General features: G+C 38.8%; 1 protein-coding gene across 5 annotated transcripts in view; it reads left to right on the forward strand.

Annotated features, from left to right (window-relative positions):
* Positions 1–21,130, forward strand: part of LOC127439961 (EMI domain-containing protein 1-like) — a 123,440-nt gene that overhangs the window by 95,692 nt on the left and 6,618 nt on the right. For 3 of the 5 annotated variants that reach the window (XM_051696283.1, XM_051696282.1, XM_051696285.1), the window contains exons 4-14: positions 4,556–4,645; positions 5,169–5,230; positions 5,356–5,482; positions 9,433–9,477; positions 9,934–10,032; positions 13,556–13,660; positions 17,255–17,344; positions 18,865–18,908; positions 18,999–19,061; positions 19,175–19,219; positions 19,786–19,830. In XM_051696283.1, coding sequence (XP_051552243.1) covers positions 4,556–4,645; positions 5,169–5,230; positions 5,356–5,482; positions 9,433–9,477; positions 9,934–10,032; positions 13,556–13,660; positions 17,255–17,344; positions 18,865–18,908; positions 18,999–19,061; positions 19,175–19,219; positions 19,786–19,830 — 815 coding nt within the window. The remainder of the gene's footprint in view (positions 1–4,555; positions 4,646–5,168; positions 5,231–5,355; positions 5,483–9,432; positions 9,478–9,933; positions 10,033–13,555; positions 13,661–17,254; positions 17,345–18,864; positions 18,909–18,998; positions 19,062–19,174; positions 19,220–19,785; positions 19,831–21,130) is intronic. The other 2 variants (XM_051696284.1, XM_051696286.1) reach the window with 2 other exon arrangements.

The following is a 21,130-nucleotide window of genomic DNA, read 5'->3' on the forward strand; positions in this document are numbered from 1 at the left end:
ATGCGTTCCCCCCAGTGAGCCTACTTGCACAGACCCTGTGGCCCACCCTGACTTGGGTCTCGGACCTCACACTCCTCGCGACACCCTCTCCCTGGCGAATTCCTCTGAGGAGGGTTCTCCTCTCTCAGGGACGATGCACCACCTGGCACCCACGACCAAACCTCTGGAATGTTCATGTCTGGCCCTTGGATGGGATGCGGAAGACCTAAGTGGCCTACCACCCACGGTGGTAGACACGATCACTCAGGGCATCTGTTCGCTAAGTGGTGTTCTTCCCGACGCGAAGACCCCCAGAGATGCGCAGTCAGGTCAGTGCTTGCTTTCCTGCCGGAGAGGCTGGTGGGGCGGCTGTCCCCCACACTTTGAGTGGGGAAGCACGACCTGATCATCAGGTTCCTTAGAGGCGCAAGGAGGCTGAGTCCTCCCAGACCGTGCCTCGTTCCCTCATGGGATCTCCGTGGTCCTGTGGGGGGCCCAGTTTGAGCCCTGGAGTCAGTTAAGTCTCTTGAAGACTGCCCTCCTGACTGAGCTCACGTCCATCAAGAGGGTAGGGGACCTGCAGGCGTTCTCTGTCAGCGACACGTGCCTGGAGTTCGGTCCGGAATACTCTCAAGTGGTCCTGAGGCCCCGACCGAGCTATATGCCCAAGGTTCCCACGACCCCGTATAGGGATCAGGTGGTGAACCTGCAAGCGAAGCAGCCCCAGGAGGAGGCAGACTCAGCCTTTTCGTTGCTGCATCTACTCGGATCGCACGCAGAGCATTAGGTGCTCTGAGCAGCTCTTTGTCTGCTTTGGAGGACAGTGGAATGGGAGCGCTGTCTCCAAACAGATGATCACCCACTGGGTCGTTGATACAATCGTTTTGGCATACCACGCCCAGGACGTGCCACCCCCTTGGGGCTTTGGGCACACTCCACCAGGATGGGCCCCGACCAACGGCACCTCTTTGGCAGACATCGGTAGAGCAGCAGGCTGGGCAACACCCAATACCTTCGCTAGGTTCCTCAATCTCTGGGGTGAGGCGGTTCGTCCCATGTGTTGTCAGGTACGAACATTTAAGTTGGTGGGATGACTGGCCGGGTGTACCGCTTGCGTATAGCACCTTCACCTCCTGGAGGGGGAGATGTGCGCTTTTTACCCCCCAGCAGTGTTCACGAGGTCGTGGACCCTGGATGTCCTTCCTCCTTAGCCCTGTGGCAGGTGAGTTTGCGGAGAAACTAGATGCCAGTCCAGTATGTATGTTATTAGGCCCTGTACTGGGTAGGTGCTCCACATGCGCTGGTTGCCGGTTTGTAACCCCGTGTGATGCATCTTCCATGAGACAGTTTCCCTGTTGGTAAACCTGCGTCTTCCTTGGGCAGAGTTCCCCTCTGCCACCGGTCACCGTGTTTGTAGAGCTCTGTCCCCTCTGTGACACTTATGGCCCCCAGCTGAACGATTTCCATTCTTCTTTAGGGAGAAAAGAAGAAGAGAAGAGGCCACGGCCTGTACCCATTTTGGGCAGTCAACTTGTCCCCGAGGTGCGGGGGACCGTACAATGCTCGTAGGGGCATTGGGGGAGGTTACGTGATGGCCAAGTGCGCTGGCTACGAGGCACGCAGTGGTTTGCCCACCTCACACCGCCAGTTCACGTAACACAGTTCAGCTAGTTGTGGCGTTTCGTAGAGGGACCACTTGTGTCACTACATCAACACAACGTTGAGTGAGTGACAGATAGGGAACGTCCTGGTTAATTTCGTAACCTCCGTTCCCTGATGGAGGGAATGAGACTTTGTGTCCCTCCTGCCACAACACCGAACTACCCGCTGAAATGGCTGGGATCCTGTCTCGGCTCCTCAGCACAAAACCTGAATGAGTGGTTGCGAGCCAGCTCCTTTTATACCCGTATGTCCAGGGGAGTGGCATGCAAATTCCACTCGCCAATTCCCATTGGCCTTTTCTCAAAGATCAGAGGTGTCTGGGGCTCCCAAGCGTGACCCCTAGAGTCACTACATCGACACAACATCTCGTTCCCTCCATCAGGGAATGGAAGTTATGAAAGCAACCAGGACATTCACCTACTGTTTTATGAATACTGATAATTTGGTCATCCTACTCGTCTGACATACTGCTTTTGGTATAATACATAGTAGGAAAGTAGAAATATTTGGAGACAGGGATTGTGTTGGTGGTCTGTACTTTTGACCTACTACTACTTCACTCCTTTATTTGAATACATTTGAAATCCTGTTCTGTTTCATCGTACTGTATATCTGATGTACATTTTTAGCTATAGATTTAACTCATGGTAGCGTGGAGATCCCAAAAGGATTCAGATTTTCAAAAAATCCCAAATTTATATTAAAAATACCACATGAAATCAAAATTGGAGTTTTCTGGATTTTACTCCGCGTCTGACACCAGCTATATGCTAGTGCAGTGTTTCCCAACCACTGTGCCGTGGCACACTAGTGTGCAGTGAAAGATTTTCAGGTGTGCCGTGGAAAATTATCAAATTTCACAAAATAAATAAATGCATAAAAATAAATAAAAAAATTCAGGGATCCAGACTCCTCACTTTTCGGACAAATTCGCTGTTTTGAAACCATAATCAGTCACTTTTGTGATTGTGAAGAGTAATGATTAATGTGCAAATGTGACTGATATTTATACGCATTAAGGGTCTTTCACATGACTCGCGTCAGCGCTGCAGAATACATTGAAGTCTATGAAGTGATGCCACTTCACACACACGTTTTTGCTTCACCAATAATGTCTTTGAGAGTACTAAGCAACAAGAAATATTTAAAAACTGTCCAAATTTGTGAAGAGACATTAAATGTCTCATAATTTCTTTTAATTAAATATTACCTTATCGTTTACGAATATCAGAGACCCCAGTTATTGAACAAATTTAAATTCACCAAGAAAACACTTAGACCTAAAAATAAACGAGTTCTTTTATTACTTTCTGCTATCAAAGCAACTGCAAGCTTTTTTTCTCTCTTCCAAATACATGTTTTCAATGTTTATTATGCACACCTCCCGCTCGTAAAATCGTCCCTCTGTGACGCTTTCTGCAACTCTTGTCATGTGGAGGGCAATGCGGTGCTTGACGCTGGTGTTGAACGGAGCGTTGACGCCTCGACTCAACTCATGTGAAATGCGCTTTACAATGACGAAAGAACATTATTGAAACTCAAAATTATTATTATTTGTCTATTATTGTGGTCTTTTCTGATAAAAGCCATGCTCAGCATTTTAAATAGGCTACTGTAGGAAAATAATATCGTAGATCTGCTTTGTGTTTATAATTCTTATACTGAAGTCAGTAGATTTGTAGCCGTTCAAGTTTTAATAAAGGACAAGGTAAGGACGTTATTGAAACTCACTATTATTAGACTATTATTGTTGTCATTTTGGATGAAAAATAATGCTCAGACTGAAGGAAGACTATAGATCTGCTTTGTTCTTTTAATGCTTAAACACTATAAAGTCTCTTGGTAGATTTTGGTCATGAATGACTCAAAATGATTCACTGACTCACTCATAGCACATAAGACACTCATTTGTCACCACCTAGTGACATTTCCAGAAGGGGTCACTGAACTAATCAGTTAATAAAATTGAACAAATTTGTGAAACAGAAGCAAGCCTCTCCAAAATACTCTTTATTTTGCAGCTAATTCTGCACAATTGTAAACTTGAATAAACTTGAATCACTAAAATAGCTGGAATTGGTGCTTTTAGCTTATTCTTTAAAAAAAATATATCCCCAGAAAAAATGTTCGTGGACTAGTGATTGTCTTACCTTTTTCACCCCTCATGAGTTTGCATCCCTGTAATTTGTTGTGGCATTGCAAGAACAAATCTGCAAATTAGAAAAGAAGCAAATTTGTTGTTTTTTCATTACCATTAGTGCTCTTGCCACCTATGACCTTACACAGCGTAGCCTACCTATGTGACTTTTATTTTTATTTATTTATTTTTTGCATAGCCGAATTTCAAACATTACAAGTAAACATGCTACTAAGACGGACAGAGAACAGGGTTCTTGAAAAGGAAAAATATTGACAATGGTTAGCCTATGTGGGATAATGGTGTGCCGTAGAATTTTTTAGTCGTAAAAAGTGTGCCGTGGCAGAAAAAAGGTTGGGAAACACTGTGCTAGTGTACTCCTAAATGTAAACTTTAAACAAATTCAAATTCAAATTTTCATTAACATTTTACAGTCTTTCTCTTCCTGGAAACATTGATGACTCAAATTTGGTGACTTAAATATTGGAAAACTTTCTGTCCAATGAAATGCTCTCTAGAATGAGAATGTTCCTCCACCCCCTAATACTATCAAAGCAGGTAGCAACAAAGTTTTGCCCCGTCCCATCTTCCTGATTTAATAGGAAATACATCAGCACAGTAAAGCAATCTGTGTTCGTCAACCATTTTCAACAATTTTTTTGGGGTCTTTAATTTGCTTTGAACAAACTGAGATTTGGGAATAAAATGAGATTTTAAAAGAAATGTCATCAAATGGAACACTTTTCCTCATCTTTCATTTTGAACTTCTTTGCACAGGGTTATCAAGTAACCTGGTTGCCCAGGAGGCTGTAAGGAAACATGCTACACTTCTGAAACCTGCTGTTAAAACAGGAGAGCAACTCTCTAGTAAGAACCAAATGCCTGATCTCCATTATCAACTCAAAATATGCTTAACTTCAGCATACTTTACATAAAGAAACAAAGTGCCCAATAAAGACAGAGGCTTTTTTGAAACACCTTTTAAACAACTTGTCCATCTGGAACTGTTATGTATTGCACCTGAGGCCCTTTGCTGAGACATAATGATATAACCGGCTTGTAATTGTAAACAGCCCACTTGTGTTGGTCATTGTGAGTTTGCGTGCCCCGTTTTTAGTTCTTTCAAAAAGCACCTTCTCGGACTGATACTTGTTTAGTTTTTCAACACCAAACGCCATCTTTGACAAGGGCAATACAGATCTAGAATAAGGTTCAAACTTCAAAACATTTAGTTTGTAAACAATAGAAAACTCTTTAAAAAGAACTCACCTTAGAAAGGGCAGTGTGAAAGCAGTTATTGATCTGATTAATTATGACTTGCTATTTCTGTCCTTTTGTTTCTCTTTGTCTCTGTCCCCCCACCTTTCTATCTATCTACCCTCTTTCTCAGACTGTCTAAACTGCAGTCATATCACTGCCCTCACAGATCGTGTGATCTCTCTGGAGACCAAGGTAAAGTCCTTGAGGTGCTTTCAGTTATATATGATTGTTCAATCACCCTTGTGCCTTCCAATCTCTCTCTATCTCTCTCTCTCTCTCTCTCTCTCTCTCTCCTCCTTTCCATCTTGTTTTTCCAGGTTCAGCTTCTTACTGCACCTGCCTCCTCCTCTCATAAGCACACACAGTTAAAAAATGGACCTGAATCCTCCACTCTGATGGGGGCACCACCTGCTAAAGGTGCTCCTGGGGCTCAGGGTCCTGCAGGTAAGTTTGTACTTTTACATTACATAATGATTAATAATTTATCATAAAATGATTAGTCATGGCTCTATGCTGGAAACTCAAAACAAGTGTTTCTAACATATACAGTACATACACACATGTACATTTACATACATGTATGCACATGGGTATTTTATTATGTCAATCAAATACATTTAGATTAAGATTTATATGAATATATGAGGGAAAGTTGTGTATATCTTATTTCATGTAACTGTTATCCAATTCTTTAAAATGTTTCACCATTTTTAAACAACTTTTTGCTTTAAAGGTGCTATATGTCATTTTTTTTTTACTGTACTAAATCATAAAATGACCATAATATGTCATTAGAGAATTAGGAAATTTCCTAAGTTGAAATACTGGCTTTTCCGATAACAGTGCTACAGCCAATATATTCTGCTTTGAAGTTTCCATTCTATCAAGAAGACTTGAGTGAAATTTAAGATGACATTAATTTGATGAATATAAAACAGAAATGTTATGTCTCTCTTTGGCGTAAGCCCCGTCTGGCGGTCCGAAGAAGTTGTACTCGAAACCGTCATATCCTTCCGGAGATAGGAGGCAGGGGCGAGGAGCCTACCCTCATGTAGGACGGGACTCAACTGATGGTGGTGGGGTGGTGGAGGCTGCCATGTTAGCACACTGAAACAGCAATGTGATAGATTGTGAGCAGACTTATAAAGCATTGGCTTACATGTGACTGGCTAGGAGTTACCTAGCTAATGGTGCGATGATGTACAGCTGCTAGTCTTCCCGCTAGAACTACGCTGCGCTTACATTTCCGGGCCAGAATTTCTGTTTATGTTTTGGCCTGTGTGATCCCGCCAACTGCCCACTCACCAATAGTATTTCAACACCGCCGGGTTGCCAGATTTGAACAAGTTTGCAGGCAAACAACACTGCGTGCTGCAGCCATGGAAGCCAGCAAACGAACTGGATCAGAGATAACAGATTCCACCCGACCTAAAAAGCCTCACCATCCATCTAAAACCACCATGACCAGAGGCGTAGTAAAACAAGGATAAATATTGGAGATGCCTTTGGAAGATGGAGACAGCTTAAAGCCCAGAAATCCTTTAAAACAGATGCTGAGTTGGCTAATTTGCATGTCAACATTCTGGCAACCCGCATGAGCTTCGAGTCTGGGGCGGGACAGACAACTCTCCAATAGTTTAAATTTGGACTGCAGTACCCATTTCAAATGCTTGTTGTCAATCTTACATTTAGCACCTTTAACTATTTAATGGACATGAATGGTCATGCGGTGTGACAAATACATTTTTAATAAGTACAAATATTCCATGTAGTCTCTCAAGTAATATGAGGTAATGAAAGCTGCATGGATAATAATTCTAAAAGAATTATGAAAGCAAAATGCTGTTTAATAGTTTTAGTTGGACTAAAAGTACATACTGTTTAGTTGAACTGTCCAGATGTTAATTTTCCAAAATTATTTAATGTCAAATATGCATTCTCATATACATATATAACTATAGCCTACATATACATATACATAGTCACACTCAAACAAAACACACAAAAACTTTGATTTCAGGCTTATGCACAGCAGCATAGTGATTATTTGAAAACAAAGCTCTTTCTCTTTCATTCCCTCTTTTTGATCAGTTCTTACTTTTACTCTTTTCCTTGTCCTTTCTATATCTCCCACTCTTTTAGCCACACGTTTGGCCATGGTTAAAATCACATACTTTTGCACGGTATTCAGAATGACTTTTCAACACTGGATCCATTTAGATGCAATTACACACAAATCTTTATAAGCCAATGGGCATGTGAAGGTAATCCTGTTTCCTATTTTGATTTTGGATTCAGGCAAGAACTCACCCATGCACCATTTAATTTATCTTCCCACACAGTTGTTGGGGATTTCACTGCGGAGAGATAAGAGAAGAATTAAGTTATGTGCATACTGGACAGTGTGAGTGCTGATGGTGGTGAGTGGATTTTGGGGGAATGCCATGGTGCATGTGGCTTTGAATCCCACCAATTCATTGTTGCCAGTTGCCATAGAGATGTAGTATTGAGGCATTAAAGAGGCTTGTGAAGACTTTAAGTAGCTAATTGTCAAATATGTCATGTTACTGTGTCAACACTGCGATCGACCAGCTGGATATTGGCAAGTAGCCAATCTTAGCATAAAGTTGAGCAAGACATTAGTTTAGCATGAAGTTCTGCCAGATTAAATTAATATTTCAGGTTCAGTACAAGTTGCTCAATCGACAGCATTCGTGGCATAATCTTGATTTCCAGAAAAAAATATTTTGATTCATCCCTCATAATAAAAAAAAATAAATAATAATAATAATAATAATAATAAATAATACAGTGAGGCACTTACAATGGAAGTGAATGGAGACATTTTTTGGAGGGTTTAAAGGCAGAAATGTAAAGCTTAAATTTTTATAAAAGAACTTACATTAATTCTTCTGTTAAAACTTATTTGTATTATTTGCTTTAAAGTTGTTTAATTTGTCTTTCTTACGTCGTTTCAGGGATTACAGCACTACGTTTTCATGGCAACGAAGTTTAAATTGGAAATAACTTTACACAGCAAAGTTTAGTAAGTGAATTTATCACACTAAAATCAGGTTAACATAATAAGCATATTGTTTACCCCTTTACGGATATACTTAAAAAAAAAAAAAAAAGGAATTTTAATGTTTACGGATTGTCCCATTCACTTCCATTGGAAGTGCCTCACTGTAACCCAGATTTTTGCTTTTCTTTAAAGAAAATGATGAACGAGTCGAAATTCATTTTTGTGGCAATCAACATTATACAACAAATGCTGTTGATTGGGCTTAACTTGTATTGAACTCAAAATATTCCTTTATCTCATCTGCGCTGTAGCCAGGCTTAAATCTACTCTCTCCAAGGCCAGTGACGTCAGATTTTGTTGGCTTGCAGCCAAGATCTTATTCATCTTTAGCAAGTTTATATATATATATATATATATATATATATATATATATATATATATATAAGATATAAATAGAAAAAGATTTTAAACATTTGAATTTATTTAATATATATTTTTAAAAAAAAGATTGTACATTTTTTGTAAAGTTTATTCTTTATTTAAAAAACTTAATAAAGTTTAAAAATCTCTTCTCCGTCATCTTCTTTTCTTTCCAACCGACAAAGATAATATTAACCTAAAGTTTGTATAATGAATTGTGATTGGTCTTCTTTCTTACATCAGTTTGTATAATAAATTGTGATTGGTCTTTTCTTTCTTGCATCTATTTATCATCAATATTATGATCACAATAATCTCTTTCCCCCTTTCTCCCTGTCTATACTGTATTTGGGTCTGCTACTTAATTTTTCCTAAAACTTTTGCTGTCTTGCAAATACTGGTATTTCCCTCAGGAAACGCAAATCTAGCTTTATTAATTTCCTCACTTTTATAATACAATAGTTTTATTAAGGTTGTTGAATTTGCATTATTAGTGAGTCTCAACAGTCACCATGTTCTTGCAAGAAAAACTGCTAGGGTGGATGTGACCATGGCCAGATTCTTTGAGGGAGAGAAACTTTTGTTTTATTCCAAAGTGTTACAGAGAAGAGGAAGGTGAACAATAAGTTGAGTGACTCAGCATATTTATTGATGTATCAGTTCATAAATTATTCCTACAGAGAATCCTGTCTCTGCAGTGATGACACTGATAATGAGGTCACATGATGACATCAGTGTTATTTGGACTGTGTCTGCCAGCAGGCACTTCACTGTTCACTGTTCACTGATTCGCTGATTTTATCAGGCTCTGGGACTACTCTAATGGCAGGCTTGGAAGACATTTTTGCCTAGCAGTCTTACTTTTTACAAACTAGAGCAGAGAATGCATCTCAGTTCTGGAGAATCCTTATCCTATGTAACTGTAAATTTTTACATGTGTTTGTCACAGGTCCACAGGGCGAGAAAGGCAGAAATGGCTTACCTGGTAAAGATGGTGAGTTGATTCATGCCTGAACTTTAAAGTCTGATTCTGCTCACTGAGCATTCAGTATTTCAATTTAGTCTTATAAAAATATTTGTATTAATACTGGGGTCTCAAACTTGTACCCGTGGGCCAGATAGCCTATATGTACATTATCCTAAAACATCTCAAATGGTGGGCCTAAAATACAAATGTAAATGTGAAGTTGTTGCCTAGTTGATAACAACAAACATTCCTTTGTGCTCACATACGTCAAAACCGCTTGGGTACATTGTATGTTAAATGCTAACTGTATTACTGTGTTAATAACTATATAGAGTTACAATTCTTGGTTGTATAAACTTCAGCTGGCCCCTGATTGGAGAATATCATCTGGTTACTGGCCCTCAGGGAATTTGAGTTTGTTTAAGACCCCTGTTTTCATAAACCTGTGTATTGGCTCATAAAATTGTGACTCTGTATCGGTAGGTAAACCAGGGTCTCGAGGTCTGCCAGGACCTAAAGGAGATGCGGGTGTCAGAGGTCCATCTGGAGCTCCAGGGTCGAAAGGAACATCTGGCCCTCCAGGTACCCTGAACTGTTACTGTCAGTTTTGTTTAACCAGCCTTCTTATGTTCCTGTAGCTCAACTGATAGAGCATAGTGCCAGCAATGCCAAGGTCATGGCTTCTATTCCCAGGGAACACACATACTGATAAAATCATATACTTGAATGCACTGCAAGTTGCATTTAAACATCTACCATCTGAATAAGTGTAAAAGTTACAAATGGAATTATTGATTCAGTTTGGTTGGTTGGTGGGTTAGGAATCACATTCTGACTAAAGTCAAGTCAAACTTTATTTATAAAGAACGTTTAAAAACAACAGAAGACTCAAGGCAACTTATCACAGAAATACATAGAATTGCCTTATGAAGACTATTTACTGTATTTACCAGCTTGGCCAAGTATCCAAAACATTGTCTTTGTACATCGTAGATGTAGATATAATTGTATCCACTAATAACAGCCCCTGATTTCCTTGATTTTCGTGCTGACTTGCAAGAATGTGGTTTTCATCATGTGGACCACCTTGAGAGGCGCTATATAGCCTACAGAAATTGCTGAGTCAGCATTGAGCCCCAAGTCCACTGCCAAAATATTTGTGCTTTGACTGCACGTATACAAAATCCTTTTTAGTTCACAGCATGTAGGGTTGGGGTTTGCCTAAAAACACACGCACACACACACATTGACTAGCATATCGCTCACCCAAAGATTCAAAGATAAAAATAAAGAATTTAGTGGTGTCATAATGGGTGAAACATGGCTACAGGTATGATGGCTCTTCAACCAGAGCTCTGACTGGCTGAAGGGGGTTTGAGTGATCTTAAGTCTTAAGTCCCTCACAGTACCCTACTAAAGGGCTCATCTGGCATATGAATCCAATCTTAAGTGAACATGAGATATGTATACAGCTTGCTTATATGAAAATTACATCATTATTTACTCACCAACGTAGCGTCCAAAACATGTGTGCTGTTATTTTTCCATCGAACACAGAAATAGAGATTTTTAGAGAATGCCATTCAACAGTTTATAGTGACCATGGGCTGTCAAGCTCCAAAAAGTATATATATATATATATATATATATATATATATATATATATATATATATATATATATATATATATATAAAAACACCATAAACCATAAAAGCACCATTAAAGTAGTCCATACAACTCATTCTCTATATTCCAAGTCTTCTGAAGCCATATGAGAGTTTTGTGTGAGGAACCGACCAAAATTCAACCAAAAGTCTACCTCCAATTAAACTTGCCCATCTAGCCTGTGTCCACATTCTTATTCAAAATCCAAAGTATCATTACACCATAGTACTTTGATATATATATCATAGTACTAAATCACTACCATATTTATATTCCATGTTATTTTACATGGTACTACAAGGTACTTCAAAGTAGAGGTCTGCACGGGACTGGTTTTTCAATCCTGCTCCCATAAGTTTCTGTCCCGCAAATGAAATTTTACTCCATGTTCAGCCACTTTCTGACCACAGTGATTTTCTTCTTGACCGTTCCCGCAATCCCACATTTGTTTTCCACATAGAGCAAAAGCCATACAAATAGACAACAATTTAACAAAAGAACGTTTTATTTTTCTGTTATTGCTATTATCAGATGACGTGTGAAAATTACACCAATTTGACTTGCCTGGAGTTGGTTTCTTAACAATAAATTGACAATTTATTAGTCTGAGTTTCATATCCTTTGATGATACAGTGTGCGCTTTGCTCTGCCATTCTTCTAAAGCCCTGTTGACTACCTGCCTGCTCTAAATATTGGATAATTTAATGCACAAGCTGTGTGCACATTTATTTTGTTGGGAGTTGGGAGGGTTACTTTTGAAATGTATTCCACTACAGATTACAGAATACATGCTGTTAAATGTAATTTTTACAGGAATACAATACAAAAATTATTATCAAGAATAAGATTTTTGCCCTAATATCAAAGGTCTTACTAGAAAAAAAGAAATTATGATCCAATGTGAATTTTCTTGATAAAAAAATATGATCATGCCTGGTAACATGTGCATGTAAAATGGCTAGAAATAGCATTTTAGCTTAGCGTAAAGCTGGCAATTTACACAAGGTTTATTTCTATTTCTTCTGCTCCAATCTTACTTCAAACTTACTTCTCTGTCTGCTCGTATGAATGTAACACATCATAAGAAAATGTTTCACCGCTGTTCAAATGCACTTTGGATCGCATCATTTATATGTATAAATGTTTTCCATCTGAAAGGACTAAATATTAAATGAAACAAATGACAATAAAGTGCAAAGTAATCTCTTCAGTAATCAAAATGCTTTTTGAATGTAACTATATTCTAATTACCAATGATTTAAATTGTAACTGTAGTGGAATACAGTTACTTATATGTTGAATTTTAAATACATAATCCCGTTACATGTATTTTGTTACTCCCCAACCCTGCCCACGCCGCAAGAAATTAGCACCAATGTAACAGTTAAAGGTCGTGCAAGGAGGAGGCGGGAACTGGCTGAACAGTCAAAGTAATATTTCATGTAAAATTAAAACACAAAGAAAAAAACATAAACACACACACGGCAGCTGCATGTGGCGCTCTCTCTCTCTCTCTCGAACTGCCGCATCCAGCTGCCTTTATCCCTCTCCTCGGCTGATTAGCCCAACTGGGGGCCGGGCATGCGTAGTCACGGCCCGGCCCCGCCTTCCTCCTCGTCACACCACCTTAGGATGATTTAAGCTGTATTTTTCAGCAGGAGACAGACAGAGCAGATAAAACTGTTCAATAATTGAACGTTTTCTCTACAGCTGCTCTCATGCACCAACCATGATATGTAACGGTTTTCCACTTAATCAAAACTAACAGGCAACAAGGAACCAGCTGGAGCGACCACGTTCTCATACACACACACACACACACACACACACACACACACACAGGGCTGTATGAATCAGCACAGACACCGTTTTAATTTATTACACACCAGCTAATATGCTCTGGCATTTAACAGTGTTTATTTGAGTTTTCCCAGATCTCCCTGTTAGAATCCAGTGCATGGACATTATGAGCCCCCTCCTGTTAATTATATCCCACACACACACACACACACACAAATGCACACTGCTGTCCTTCCACTATTATTAACCCACTTCCTTGAACAGTCAAGTATCGAAACTCAGTAGCTCATTCTACCTCAGTCTAGTCTCTCATTCAATTCCTCTGTTCTCCTTTATGACTTTGAATATCCTGTATCTTGCTCGGAATCCTTTTATCATACAGCTGCTCGACATGGTGTGCAAAGGAAAAAATGGACACATTATATGTTCTCCTATTTCCTGCTACCTTTCTGCTGAGCAGGACAGCAGCACCTTATAATTGAATACTCAAGGGAAAGATACCTTGAGGGAGCGGTACAGAGTGGAGCCGGTAGTTGTTTCATATGCACCTTGTGATCTTTATTTCATACCACTGAATGTTTTTCCTGTATTGAGTGGTCACTGGGGTAAGTGTTCTACTTTTTTTTGTTTCCTCCAAAGGTCCGCAGGGACCACCGGGCCTCCCAGGAGACAGGGGCCTCCCTGGGCCACCCGGCCCTCCTGGGCTCCCTGGACCTCCAGCCCCTGCTCCTGAACAAGATGCTGGTATGAGTACAAATGCTTTAATTTAAGTTCATTTGCAGAGTGTGTTATACGCAAGGGATAATATACAGTCAACCGGTCTTTATCCCAAAATAAACCCTATCAGGGTGATCAGGACACCAATTTAAAGTGGAGGGGACTTGTATCATCCTGAAGCGGTTTATTTTTGCGATAATGACTGACTGACTGAACATTTTACCGCTTATTACATGTCTACTTACCAAATAAATACATTTACATATAGATTTTAACTGAAATTATTTTATTATGTGAGAAGAAAGAGACCACGGACTGATACGAGAGACACAAAACAATGGTCAATTAAATATTTAAATATTTACAATATATATATATATATATATATTATAAAATTATTTATTAACAAATTAAAATACATCATTAATTAAATAATTTTTCATATAAATATTACACATATTTGGCTACAAAATGCCACAATTGACCAATCAGAATCAAGTGTTCCAGTAAGCAGGTGCTGTAAGCGAGTTTTTCATGGATAAGTGTGCAAAAAAATATTCCTACTCCCTTAAAGATATTAATGAAATAAATGTCCTGAGATATCTCACCGGTCTCTGTGACAGCTGTAGACTTTGTAAACAGCAAATAAAAATGTGTCCGCGGACATTGACGCTTTTCACCTGTCAATCATTTTGCTCGTTCTCATGGTGTTGTATTTGAAGCGGATCATTGAGGCTATTCATAATGTTGGTCAGTTTAGGGCACTATTGTGCCACTGTTGAATTTGACAGCCACAGGAACAAACATTGCTGCTCTTTTGCTCGGTTTTGGTTTCAAAATTATATTTGAGGGGTTTTTCAAAACTTGTTTGCTCACGTAACTGTCAGCTGTAATAAATTATATTCCCACTGAAATACGACACGTAATAAAAGTAGACTTAATAAATAGAATATAGCCTATGTAAAAAATATTATTCAGGAACTGTGTCTAAAATTAATAAGGGGCAATAAATAAATACTAATACAACAGGCTGGAAAAATGGACATTTTAATATCCTATATATTTTGTATGTGATGAAACATGACACCGGGCGACGCACCCCAGAAAGTGCACAGTTAGATTAGATTCATGCTGAAGAGCCTCTAAGAAGCAAGCTTTTTCTTTTCTTTTCTTTTCTTTTCTTTTCTTTTCTTTTCTTTTTTACAAAATACCCTCTGTTGTTAATGTAAACAAGTGTAAATATCAACATCATCATACTGTATATGTCTAAAGGATTGAAGTCTATCATACAGAACATGAGCTCACTGATGTCATTAAATCAGTCTGCTTTTTTTTTTTTATTCCAACTGTTACTCCTGGTCAGAGGGTTCCATAAATATTTAGTTCATACGTAGGGAGATACGTCCTACCTAAGTTTATTTGCAATGCTCAAATATTAAGTAGTGTGTAAATTGTGACTTAATGCCCATTTACGCCTCAACTAGGCTAAGTTGCAACTTGCGTATGGCTGATGCAACTGGCCCCAGAATGCTAAAATCGCTTACAGCACCTTTAATGTGTGCTATAGTTGCTGGATAGTTGTCTGTTTTTGGACCCCTCTCCCCCTCTCTTTCTCTCTCTCTTCAGTAATATGTGTGCTGCGCTTTCCTTTGTGGCTCTTCAGATTTTTCACACCTATAAAATGGTGAAAATGATATTGCTGTAAGCACTAGTTGGATTAGTTGCCTGTGGACACACATTCATGTACTATAGTTTGTTCCTCTCAATGTGGAACTGTTTTATTTGTGAGTAGAGGCCAGTTCTGCACAGCTAAACCTTAGTTGTAGCCAGTCATGGGACAGTAATACATTTTTAATTATTTAGTTAATGAGGTTTTCACTGATACTTTCTCATTGTGTAACAACAGAGCAAATGGAAAGCTTTAAAATTAGTCAGACATTATAAAAGTGAGAACAAGAGAAAGTGACATGGTTTGAAAAAAGGGATTACTTTAACTTAGGGGCATTTCTTTTCCATTTTGCCCCTCTTTTCACTTCCCTGCAGTTGATTCAAATTTCAGAAGGTAACACAGGCTAGACTCGATAGTCACATGCTGGAAAAAAAAGACCTGTCTGTCTGCTGCTGATGTCACTCAACCACTTCCAGATGTGCATGGCCAAATCTGCAGGATAAATGTGTGTGTGTGTGCAGTGAGGGCTGTCTTGAAACTGAAACTAAGTTAAGTTTTAAGCACAAGGGAGTGTTTTAGAATAGAAGCAATAATATTTTAGTATGTGTGTCGTCACTCTTGAAGAGGACTGGCCCATGTAGCGGAGTGACTCTTTACCTCAGCTCAGTTTTATATCTGCTCTCCGTTCAAGGGGACACAAGCCAGTCCATACCTCATAAAGTTTGAGAATTTTAAATTTAGGGGCCTTAGAACTTTATAACTTGGTTAAGACTGCTATTCCCTGTAATTCCATCTTCAAAGTAATCAGGGCAATTAAAGGGTCTGCAAGGGGCTTCCATAGAAAAACACTGTCTTATTGGAGTTTCCTGTCTGAGTCTGAGCTCTGGGACACCCTTCAGCTACAAAGAGTCTACAGTGGCAAACTCACCTGCTGGGGAGAGACAGATTCAGAGAGAGACAGAAAGGCAGAGAGAAGGAGATGGGAATCTGCCTTTGTAATTCCAAAGACTGAATCAGTACTCAGCCCGCTGTGAGAACATTGCCAGCAGTTACAAAGCCATAAGCCTTTCAGTGAGACTATGAATGTGTTATCTAGAATCAGAGGAGATGGGACAAAACATCAGTGAATCAATAGACAAATAGGACAGACTAGCAATAGTTGACTGCAGCAAACTTACTATAATAATGGATACTGGATTTATTGCATGTTTTTACTAATGTATAAAATGTTTTATCTAATTGTCAAGATTGCAGATAGAATAGATAATACGGGGAAAATTTAAAGCCCTTGCAAAAGGGAGAGACAAATATAATCATTAGATTAGAATAAAAAACATCTGGCCTTTTTTTTTTTCTTCTTTCATTTAATTCGTTTTAATAGCAGAACATTAAAATTTCATAGCCAATATTTTTGACATACAGACTCCCCCCAGTCATGGAAAACTTGGAAATATCAGGGAATTTTAAAATTAAGATTTTCACGCCTGGAAAAGTCACAAAAATTATAAATCTTAAAATTCATGAAAATTGACATTTAGAATATATTAAATAACTACATCTTTATTGAATATTTTTTTCTAGTTTTGCTATGCTCTAAAATATTTAATTAGCTAAATATTGCTTTGTGTTGAGTAACACTTGCTCATGTACGCATTACAATTTGCAATGTACCAACATTTTACAATCTGCAAAAAAATTAGGAATCGCATCAGTTTATTCTTATCTAAACAGTGCCATCTACAGGCAGGTAGACATAATTACCCTCTTTTCATCATCACTGCCTCTGCCTTGGCCACTCTGAACAACAGTTGCCCTCGTGAGCTGACCTTTGACCCCAGACACCCAATTTACAGCCTAAATTATGAATTTGCAAAATGTATTCTAGGTCACCACAAATTACACCTTGCACAAACAAGAGTCTTGAGAGCTTAATATTTTTTGTAATATTACAGGCCAGAAAAAAGACAGCCTCCTCCATAACAACTTCCCTGACCTCCAAGTGACCCCTCCACATGGACCACCAGGTCCACCTGGACCCACAGGTCAATGATACTTATTTGTTTCCTGTTTACAGAATTGTTTATTACTGGGCACGTATACCATAGATGATCACTTTTAAATTTAGGGGCACCATCTTTAATTTTAATTTATGTTTTTTTTAAAGCATGATTTAATAGGAGAGGGAAAAATTAGATTATATTTAGTAAATTAGCCTTTATTTGAGTGCAAGAGTACTTGATGCCTATTTATCATGTTGTTTTTCACAGCATTCCGGCCTTTAAATTCTTATGACCTAATTTGTGTGCATATTGGCCTGTGTCTTCCACATATATCTACTGCACACATTACAAATTGCATATTGACAGCAACAAGAGTACAAATTGTCATCAGATTCAACTTTGCATAATTGCATTGGACTAAAAATTGTGCGTTGTTTAAAAGTAATTAAAAACAATGGGTTTCACTCTCCCAATATGTCAAGCAAGATAAAATATGACCCTCTCTTGGATGTGAAAACATTTTATCATAATGGGAATACTATGTTGAATTCTGAAAACAGACCCAGCCTCTTTTTTTCTGCTGTAGAGTGATTTTCTACATCTGTCTTTTCTTTAAAACAGATTAGCACCCAGAGGGTTTAGCGCAAGCAACCGTCTTATGCATGAGAATGTACATGATCATCTTTTACATGAATATCATTATTAACCAGCTTGTAGTTTTGATGTCATAGATTTTGCAACCAGATTTTTCTGCAACAGTCCTTTGAATCAAATATCTCTATTTTCTATATTTGATTAGAGTCTTGGGTGACTGAATTATTTGTTCTATCAAATAACAATATCACAGTTATAAAAAGGGTCCTACAAACCTGCGGTGTGCCTGATTTCAGGGGCATAACTAGAGGGAGGGCAGGGTGGGCAGCCACCTTAGGGCCCAGGGTGAGAGGGGGCCCGCAATGGTCGACCAAAAAAAAAAACCTGAGGGGTGATGAAAAATGACCAAGGCCCCCTAAGGAGGGGGCCCGAATGTTTCTTTGCACTGGAGCCCGCAAGATCCAAGTTACCCTGCTGTCTGATTTAATCATTTTAAAGATGTTTATGACTGTTGAGTTACTATTATTATTTAATATACTTTTTTTTATGAGCATATGATACGTTTTTCTAGTTTCAAAGGGGGGCGTGACCCAAAAGAATAATTTGAGAACCATTGCCTTGAAGTATTTTATTACAAGGATCCTTGACTAGTTATTCACTCAACTAAATGAGAGATGCTTGTATACAAATATGATAACAACATTATGGGAACTTGCCATTATGGGTGGCATGTCTCCAATTTGAAGTACCCCTGAAGCTATTTTATTTGATCAGAATGGACATTCACAATGGTTAAACATTACACTCTTTGATATGAGTATCACAATGGACACCATAATGTTAATCATGTGTTGTTTTGAACTGCATTATGAAACATGTCAGCACAGCCCTTATGTACACAAGACTTAAAGTGAGACGATGTTCTCTCAGAGGGTTGTATTCAAATATGTTTATTCTGTCCCATGCAGGACCTCCAGGACCAATTGGACCACCAGGCCCTATCGGACTGACTGTAAGTTATATGCTGATGAGGAAAATACCCCTTGTCTGAGTGTATAAATATGTGTGAACTAACCCTGTCATATCTTCCTCATGTAATAAGGGAAAGCCAGGAGCTCCTGGTTTGCAAGGCCCTGTGGGGCCAAAGGGAGAACGAGGAGAAAGAGTGAGTGCAAAATATACTATACAACACAAGCTAAAACCGACACACAATGCAACACTCCCTGCACATACTGTATATTATACTCTACATATATAACCCTTAATTTGACTTCTCAGGGACCTCTTGGATATCCTGGAGAGAGAGGGTTTAAGGGAGAACCGGTAAGATGCCCACCTCTTACCTCATCAAAATCATTTTTCCATGGAAAGATGTTTCGAATGAAAAAGCACTAAAAATTTAAAATACAGTTTAAACCAGCTTAGGCTTATTTGGTCTCCCAGACTGGGATGAGTCCCAGCTTGAGCAGGATGGGAAACCAACTTAAACAAGCTTGGACCATCTTAAACTAGCCAAGACCAGCAAACCATCATAGGCTTGTTTAAAATGTTTATTTGTTTTTTTCAGCAGGGAGGGAGTATTCAAAATCATTTAAACATTTTACTAAAGGAACAGATCCATTTTTTCACCTTCATATTGTTTCAGTTCTGTATGATTTTGTTCCTTGCATATGCCACAAAAGGAAATATTTTGCAGAATGTCCAGGCTGGTCTTTACCATGCAATGAAATTGGTTGGTTATTCAGATTAAGTTTCAAAAGGGACACAAAAGGACTATTAACGTAGTTCATGCACTATATTGCCATGGCTTCCAAGCCATAAAATAGCTTTGAATGAGGAGCACATTGAAAAAGTAGTTGTTTACTAAAAAAACTTGTTTTCCTTCATAGGGAGAATCGGGACCTAAAGGAGAGTCAGGGGAAAAAGGTCTTCCGGTAAGACAAGCCCATCAGGTGCCCTTTTAGTCACATACACTTTGCCCAGTCTGTGCTAAACCTTTCCAGAATAAATTGTGGGGTTGAGACCTCCAAATAATTCATTCACTTAAGAGCTGTTATAACTTCATTGATTACTCCAACAAGTCAATAAGTAATTTATCCATATTAGTACAGTAATAATCTCTTTCTATAATTACCCCTTTTCTTCATGCCTGCTTATCATTTTCTAGAGTGATTTGAACGTAAGAGATTTTGACTTTTGTGGTGACATTTCTGTTGTTTCTGGTTGAAGGACTTTCATTGCTCATTCTGCTGTTCATCTATGTTTTATGTTAAATCCATCAGTGGAATTTTCATCATGAGCAACAAGAGTAAATCATTATTTAACACTCTTAATTTAAATCTGTGAAAAAGAATAACATAAATTAACCAAATTAAAGATCATTACCGCAAATGTTTCAATGAAAGCTCCACTGAAGGATTTATTTCACAAATGCTGTTCATTGCATACAGTACTCACTGGCTGTGTCTCGTTTGGAAGGCTGCGTCCTCCGGAGGTCGCATTTGTCGGCCGCATACGTCATCGAGGCTGTCTCGTTTCAGAAAAGCGAGTAGGACACTTCGAATGCAGCCTTCGAATGCGACCTTCTTTCACGGGAATTCGGAGGATGCATGAGGTTTATCCTTCATGGGCACTCACAACCCACAATTCTTTGTTTCAACGGAAATGTCTAAAAAAAAGAAATGACGCCAGTTTGCCCGTAAATATGATGTTCAAACGCAAGGAATGTTAATTCCCAAGTTGAAGTACCTCAGTAGATGGATGCAGAGTATATAATATGTATAATTATATTAATATATAATTAAAATAAAGTATTCAACTAAAACTACACCTGTAAAATCTATTTTCTTGTCTCTTTACAACATTATAACTCTCTTAAATTTTAACTCATACATTCCCTTCTAAAGGGACTTTGTTCTCTTCTCACTCAAAGCGCTTGCGCTTGTTAAAGAGTGGCGCGCTGTCATAGCAACCATGATACATTCCGTTTCCGTTTGTCCTACGAAGACCGTCTCGTTTAAACGAGATTTGTTTAAAGGAGGATGCTCGGTATTCCGCAGCCTTCAAAGGACGCGTCCTACCTAGCATGCAGCCTTCCAAACGAGACACCGCCACTGTTACCACATTATACATTTTGGTTTTGACTGTGCACTTGATAATATTGTTTCCATATGTAACAGAGGTTGCTCTTTAAAGCTGATCTGAGACCAGTTTTTGGCTTACGCTTTTACAACA

Source organism: Myxocyprinus asiaticus, chromosome 4 (assembly GCF_019703515.2).
Source record: "Myxocyprinus asiaticus isolate MX2 ecotype Aquarium Trade chromosome 4, UBuf_Myxa_2, whole genome shotgun sequence".
Lineage (NCBI taxonomy): Eukaryota > Metazoa > Chordata > Actinopteri > Cypriniformes > Catostomidae > Myxocyprinus > Myxocyprinus asiaticus.